Below are 7,847 nucleotides of genomic sequence, written 5' to 3' on the forward strand. Positions count from 1 at the left end.
AAAAGGGGAAGAGGGGAGAGGAAAGGGAAAAGGAAGAGGATCTTGACGTAATATTTCCTTCTTCTCCTTTCTTTCTCCGCCCCCCCCCCCTTCTCTCTCCCCCTTCTCCTTACCCTCCTTATCGCTGTCCTTAACCCCCCCCCCTTCTCTCTTGACCTTTATTATCGTTGTGTGCCTCACGTGTGGCATTGGTTATCTTTGTTATCTCTCTCTCTCTCTCTCTCTCTCTCTCTCTCTCTCTCTCTCTCTCTCTCTCTCTCTCTCTCTCTCTCTCTCTCTCTCTCTCTCTCTCTCTCTCTCTCTCTATCCCTCCCTCTCCCTCCCTCTACCTCCTCTCCCTCCCTCCCTCCCTCCCTCCCTCCCTTTTCTCCCTGTATGTGTTGTGTGCGTGCGTGCGTGCGTGCCTGTGTGTGTATACATGTAATACGGTTTCGTTGCATATGATCCCGCGTGCCGTCATGCACAAGTCCAATAAAGAAGAAAGTCACAATCATCTGTTTTTTAGCACCTGCGAAATTTGCAATCAGGTGGCAATTGTTGCGTGCAGGCATCTGGGCCTCTTTATGTCACAGCGGTCCAATCGAGATCCCGCTGTAGTTGTCCTCTCTCTCTCTCTCTCTCTCTCTCTCTCTCTCTCTCTCTCTCTCTCTCTCTCTCTCTCTCTCTCTCTCTCTCTCTCTCTCTCTCTCTCTCGTGTCATATTTATATTTAATTTTCCCCTCCCCCCCCATATATTTATTGACTTTCGTGTCATATTTATTTTAATTTTCCCCCTCCCCTCCCCTCTTCCCCCCTCCCCTCCCCCTCTTTCCCCCTCCCCTCCCCCTCTTCCCCCTCCCCTCCTCCTCTTCCCCCTCCCCCTTTCCCCCGTCATATTTGTTTCATTCCCCCCCACGCCCTCCTCCCCCTCCTACCCCTTCCACCTCCTCCCCCTCTCATTATATTTATTGAACATGCTTATTTAATATATTTATTTTCCCCTTCCCCCCCTTCCCTCCTCCACCTCCCCCCTCCCCTCCCGCTTCTCCACCTCCACCTACTCCTTCCCCCCCTCTCCTCCTCCTACCCCCTCCTCCCTCTCCTCCTACCCCCTTCCCCCCTCCTCCCCCCCTTCTGGAAACGGACGCCGGCGGGTTTGAGACATCAATTGATCACGTGGCCTCGTTCCGGGTGTCAGGTATAACAAGGCAGGGAGGAAGGTGTCTCGCCGCGTCGTGCTTGCAAATGAACGGTAATGAGTGATCAACCATGCCACTTCCTGCGATTATCTCGTCGAGGGATCCTCTTCCTCCTCCTCCTCCTCCTCCTCCTTTCTTCCTTTCATTCTTTCTTTCTTTCTTTTTGTTCGGTCTTCTTATTTTTCTCTTTTTTTTATTTGTTCTGTCTTTTAATTTTTCTTTCTTTTTCAGTTTTTCCTTTCTTTATATTTTTTTTCTTTTTCTCCTTCTTCTCCAATTTCTTCTTTGTCTGTTTTGTTCTCTTCTCCCTTCTCCTTCCTTCCTCCTCTTCTTGTGTCTTCTCCTCCACTTCCTTTTCCCTCCACTTCGTCTTCATCCTCTTTTTACTCCTCCCTCCTTTACATTTCCCTCTTCTCCTCTCTGCCTTTCTCTCTCTATTTACTCTCCCCTCTCCTCTCCTCTCTCTCTCTCTCTCTCTCTCTCCCCCCTCCTCTCCCTATTTCCTCCCCCCTCCCTCACCCCTTTCCCCCTCCCTCCTCCCTCCCCCCTCTCCTCCCCTCCCATCCCTCCCCCACCCCTCTCTCCTTTCCCTCCCCCCCTCCCCTCCCGCCATTCCCCCCGGGGCCATTCCCTGCAGCCGCCTCTTCAACCAACCACCCGTCCCCTCCAACGCTTCTCTTATTATAACCCCTCCTCCCCCGACGCCGGCTTCCTGGATCCGGGTTTGCAGAGTCCCGCTACCGTTCCCGTCATGGGTGGTGTGGTGTGTAGATGTTATGTACTGTGTGGTGGTGTGTTAGTTTGGTGTTTTGCTGTGTTTCTCGCTTCCTTTGTTTCCCCTCGTTTGCGTATTGGTTTGTTTTGTGGTGGTTTGTAATGTGTGCGTGTGTTTTGGATGTGTGTGTGTTGTGGTCTGTGTGTGTTTGTGTTGTGTTGGGGGTGCGGTTTGTTTTTTCTGAGGATGTTTTGTGTTTTTTTTTGTGGTTTGTAATGGTGTGGGTGTGTTTGTGCTGTTGGTGTTTTGTCTTTGTTTTGGTGTGTGTGTATGTGTGGTTGCGCGGTGTTTTGAAGTATTTTTCAGAACTTGTTTCTTTATCTCTGTGTGTGTGGTGTGTTTGTTGTTGCTGTGATAGGGTTAGTATTCTGTGAGGGGTTGGTGGTACGTAGTATGTGTGAGCGTGGTGGAGTTAACTGAAGAAAGAGTTGCTGTCTTTTCTCCTGCTGCTTCGTGTTGCTCTCCGTTTGCCGAGTCGAGCCTCTCTGTGGGTTGGGTACAGTAGCGGTGCTTGGGGGGGGTGACCTGGTCTCGAGATTGAAGAGTATTTGGTGCTCCTGCTCTCGCTCTCTCCTTCCGTCTTCCTCTCCTTCCTTCTTTTCCTCTTCGTCTTTACTCCTCCCTCCTCTCTCTTCTCTCTCTCTTGTGTATTTCTTTTTCTCTTCTCTATTTCTCTCTTTCTGTCTCTTCTCTATTTCCTTTCTCTTCTGTCTTCTTCTATCTCATCTATCTTCTTCTATCTCTCTTCTCTCTTCTCTCCCTCTCTATCCCTCTTTAACATCTTCATCTATATCCTTCCTCTATCTCCATCTCTGTCCTATTCTTCCCATCTTCTTCCTTTATCCCCTCCCCCCTCCCCTCCTTTCCCCTCTTTACTTTCCCCCTCCTTCCCTTTTATCCCCCCCTTGTTTCGCTATTTGCCAACCTCTGAGCCAGTGTCAGAATCGTTGGCCGTGGCTCCGCCTTGATGTACCTTGCAAATGATTCACGGTTTCCCTGGGAACTTCGTTAAGTGGTAACAAGAAATTATTATTTTGCTCAATTAGTTTAATATCCCCCGGTCATGTACTTGCATTACACTGTGGTGCTCAGGCCCGGCCGCGCTTCCCCCTCTTCCTCCTCCTCCTCCTCTTCTATTTCTTGTTGTTGGTCTTCTTCTGCTGTTGTTTATTTGGCTTCTGTTTCTGATTTTTTTTTTTTTGCGTCTTCTTCGTTGTCTGATTTTTTTTTTATTCTGTTGGTTATTTTGTTTCATTATTCTTTTCGTGTTTTGTCGTACTCCTCCTCCTCCTCCTCCTCGTCCTCCTCCTCTTCCTTCCTTCCTTCCTTTCTCTCCCTATCCCTCCTTCCCTCTGTCTCTGCCTCCCTCCCTCTTTGTCTCTCTCTCTGCGTGTATGTGCATCTGCATGCGTATGTATGTATGTATGTATGTATGTATATATGTATATATTTACGTGTGCCCGCGTGTGCATTTGCGTGTGTGTTTGTATGTGTGTAGTATGTATGTATATATGTGAGTCTGCGCGCATGTGCATTTACGTGTGTGTTTGTATGTGTGTAGTATGTATGTATATATGTGAGTCTGCGCGCGTGTGCATTTTCGTGTGTGTTTGTATGAGTGTGTCGGTCCAGTGAAAACCTTATGAATATACATACTCGTGGTCGCCTAGAGTGGCTTGCGCTGTCAGGGGCCGCGGGGCAGAGGGACGATGCGAGGCCTTGGTATTTCGGGAGAGGGAGAGAAGGGGTGAGGGAGGAAGAGAGGGAGAGGGAGAGGGAGAGAAGGGGTGAGGGAGGAAGAGAGGGAGAGGGAGAGGGAGAGAAGGGGTGAGGGAGGAAGAGAGGGAGAGGGAGGGAGAAAAGGGGTGAGGGAGGAAGAGAGAGAGAGAGAGGGAAAGGTGAGGCGGGAGAGGGTGAAGTAACTGGGGGAAGAGAGAGAGAGAGAGGGGGAGGGAAGAGTTAAGTGAGATACAGTTAGAGAGGGAAAGGGTTAAGAGAGATACAGATAAAGAGATAGAGAGAGAGAAAGGTGAGAGAGAAATGCAACCAGGCAGACAGACCAACAGGACAGACAGGCAAACACGAAGACAAACAAGATTGAGTGTCTATGAGTGAGTGTTTTAGCGATTCCTGCTACCCGTAAGTGTTGCAGTGCATCTGACCCTTCTTGAAAACCCTTAATAGAGTGGGAGTGAGTGAAATAAACACCTCGGTTTGATGGCCACTAATACACAAAAGGGTGTAAAGTGTGTGAGAGGGAGTGGAGTGGAGGGTGGAGTAGAGGGTGGAGTAGGGGTGAAGTGGAAGGGTTTTGGGTACACACACGGGCCAGGAGGAGGTGGTTCTTCCACACGCCCTGGAGGTAATGTGTACCTCATTAGAGCGGAGCTTCGTGGAGCTCTTGCGGAGGTACGGAGGTCGTGGGCAATGGGGGTGGGGGGAAGGGGGTGGTACGTGAAGGAGGAGGAAGAAGGGTGGTATGAGGAGGAGGAGGAGGAGGAGGAGGAGGAGGAGGAGGAGGAGGAGGAGGAGGAGGAGGAGGAGGAGGTAAAGGGAAGGTGGGGGGAAGAGGGGGAAGGGTAGAGAGGAGGTAGAAGGAGGTGGGGTGAGGGGAGAGGGAGGAGGAAGGGGTGGTACATGAAGGAGGGGGGGTGGAGAGGAGGGGGAGGGGGGAGGGGGGGTACATGAAGGCAGCATGATGGATGGCTCTATAACAGGATCTCTGATGGATCACTGTGACAGCATTACCTGCACACACATGCACGCAGACACACACACGCTCGCATGCACGAATTCACACAAGTCCATGGAGAGAGAGAGAGAGAGAGAGAGAGAGAGAGAGAGAGAGAGAGAGAGAGAGAGAGAGAGAGAGAGAGAGAGAGAGAGAGAGAGAGAGAGAGAGAGAGAGAGAGAGAGAGAGAGAGAGAGGGAGAGAGGGAGACTCAACCGACCATACACTCTTGAAGAGCGCTCTCGCAGTCTCTTGTCTCGGCAGTTTTAGACACCGTAAACACACTCTTTATCCTTGTTATCTGAGGGAGTAGCAGCGTCGAGGCGATAACCTAGGCAGAACATGGGGTGATAACCTGGCCGGCGCATTGATATTCACTTGAGGTTCCCTTCCTAAGCCATCTCTCCCTCTCCCTCCCTCTCCCTCCCTCCCTCCATCCATCCCTCTCTCCCTCCCTCCCTCCCTCCATCCCCTCGGTCCTTCCCTCCCTCCCTCTCTCCCTCCCTCCCTCCATCCCCTCGGTCCTTCCCTCCCCTCCCCTCTCTAAACCCCCTTCCCTATGTTTTTTTTTCTTTCATTCCTCCTTTCTTTCCTCTTTTCTCCTCTCTCTCTCTCTCTCTCTCTCTCTCTCTCTCTCTCTCTCTCTCTCTCTCTCTCTCTCTCTCTCTCTCTCTTCTCTCTTCCCCTCTTCTCTTCCTTCACTCTTTCTCTCCCTCTTCCCCTGCTTCCCCTTTCCTCCTGCTCCTCCATCGCCTCCTCCACCCCCTCCCCTTCCTCGCCCTCCCCCTCCCCCTCCCCCTCCCCCTTCCCCCTCCCCTTTCCCCTCCTTCTCCTCGCCCTCCCCTTCTTCCCCTCTCCTCCTCGTCCTCCTCCTCGTCCTCCTCGTCCTCCCCTTCTTCCCCTCCCCTCCACCTCCCCTCCTCCTCCCCTCCCCCTCCCCCTGTGAATCCCTCCCTCCCTCGCATGATTCTTGGACTCGATTAATACTTTAGAGAGTGAAGTGTGACAGAGATCACTTTCGAGAGATGTTGACTGGTGTGATCGTTGCCGCCACTGAGGGCCCTTGAGTCCAGAACTGATTCGTTTGCTTTGTGACTTGTTATTGTTGTTATTGTGATTGTCAGTGTTATTATTTATATTGGTATTATTTTTATCATCATCATTATCGTTATCGTTATTGTCATTATCATCGTCATCGTCATTATCATCACCATCACCACCACCATCACCAATCACCACCAAATACCACCACCAATCACCACCAAATACCACCATCTCTATCACCACCACCACCACCACCACCAATCACCACCACCAAATACCACCACCAATCACCACCAAATACCACCATCCCTATCACCACCACCACCACCAATCACCACCACCAAATACCACCACCACCTTCTTCCCTTATCATCTCCGTGACTAACGCCCCTCCCGTTTCTTCTGTCCCTCCTGCAGCGGCCGCCCTCATCGTCAATGTCGTTCACTGGGGGCGCAGGCGGGGACGACGCTCGGTCCCCTGGGTCCGGGGGCACGCCGGGGCCCTTGTCCCACCAGCCCGCCTCCCAGCAGTCGGCGGACAATACCAGCGAAGCAGGTAAGAGCCACGGCCTGGTTTCCCTTGGGGTTTCCCTTGGGGTTTCCCTTGGGGTTTCCCTTGGGTTTTTTGGGGGGGTTTGGGGGGTTGTGAGTTTTCTTGATTTTTTTTTTTTTTTTTTTTTTTTTTTTTGGGGGGGGGTGATTTAGTGTTGTTGTTGTTATTATTATTATTATTATTATTATTATTATTATTATTATTATTATTATTATTATTATTATTATTGTTGTTGTTGTTGTTGTTGTTGTTGTTATTATTATTGTTATTATCAATAGTGTATCATTGCATTATTATTATTGTGGGACAATACCAGCGAAACAGGTAAGAGGTCATGTTTTTTTAAATGTTTTTATTGGTCTCTCTCTCTCTCTCTCTCTCTCTCTCTCTCTCTCTCTCTCTCTCTCTCTCTCTCTCTCTCTTCTCTCTCTCTCTCCTCTCTCTCTCTCTCTCTCTCATATCCACCCCCTTCATTTTACCTCAACCGACACCCCCCCCTCAAAAAAAAAAAAGAAAAAAAAAATATATAGATAGATAGATAGATAGATATACAATATATATAATATAAACAAACAAATCAAAAATAATTTTTTCTTTTTTTTTACGCTTCTCTTAAAATTCCTCCGAGTTTGTGTCGGTCGGTTAGCGGGCGGGAGAGAGAGCAAGAAGGACAGATTGACTTGGCTGATTATTTAATTGACAGTTAGTAGGGCGCAGAGCGTGGGGTGCGGACGGCGTAGCGGCATCTCGCTCCGCTGACACGCTGAGGGTTAAGAGAGATATTCTTTTATTAGTAGTAGGGCGTTAGTTAGTAACTTAGTTAGTTAGTTAGTTACTTTTATTATTAGTAGGGCGTTAGTTAGTCAGTTAGTAGGGCGCAGAGCGTAGGGTGCGGACGGCGTAGCGGCATCTCGCTCCGCTGACACGCTGAGGTTTTTTTTTTCCAGGTGTCCCCACACACTTGTAGGCGGTGGTGTGGGGGTGTGGGGGGGGTGTGGGGTGGGGGGTGTAGGTGAGTGGGGGGTATGTGGGGGTGGTGCAGGGGGTGAGTGTGTGTTTTTTTTTTTATCCTTTTTTTTTCTTCTTTTGAAATTGTGTGATTCTTCTGTTTTTTTCCTTTTCATTATTTTTTTCTCCTTTCTTCTTCTTCTTTCTCCTCCTCCTCCTCCTCCTCCTCCTCCTCCTCTCTCTCTCTCTTTCTCTCTCTCTCTCTCGACTCTCTCTCTTCTCTCTTCTCTCTTCCTCTCCTCTCTCCTCCTCCTCCTCTCTCTCTCTCTCTCTCTCTCTCTCCTCTCTCCTCCTCTTTTCTCTTCTCTCTCTCCTCTCTCCCCTCTCTCCTCTCCTCCCCCTCCTCCTCCTCCTCCTTCCCTTTCCCTTTCCCTTTCCCTTTCACGCTTCTCCTCTTCCCTCTTCAGTATTCCACCTTCTCTTCTGCCCTCTTCCCTTTTCCTTTTTTTTCTTTTTCTTTTTCTTTCCTCGACTTTCTCTCTCCTCCGTTAATTTGTAGATGTCGATCGGTAGGTACATAGATAGATTGATAGATTGATTGATTGATAGATAGATAGA

The 7,847-nt window shown here is 49.7% G+C and overlaps 1 protein-coding gene across 1 annotated transcript in view; it reads left to right on the top strand.

The window, feature by feature from the left end:
- LOC119568074 (homeobox protein homothorax-like) overlaps positions 1 to 7,248 on the top strand; it is a 195,680-nt gene extending 188,432 nt beyond the window's left edge. The window contains exons 8-9 of the mRNA XM_037916474.1: positions 6,146 to 6,365; positions 7,229 to 7,248. Of these exons, the coding sequence (XP_037772402.1) occupies positions 6,146 to 6,365; positions 7,229 to 7,248 (240 nt within the window). The remainder of the gene's footprint in view (positions 1 to 6,145; positions 6,366 to 7,228) is intronic.
- Positions 7,249 to 7,847: the final 599 nt, after the last annotated feature.

This window comes from Penaeus monodon, chromosome 43 (assembly GCF_015228065.2).
Source record: "Penaeus monodon isolate SGIC_2016 chromosome 43, NSTDA_Pmon_1, whole genome shotgun sequence".
NCBI lineage: Eukaryota > Metazoa > Arthropoda > Malacostraca > Decapoda > Penaeidae > Penaeus > Penaeus monodon.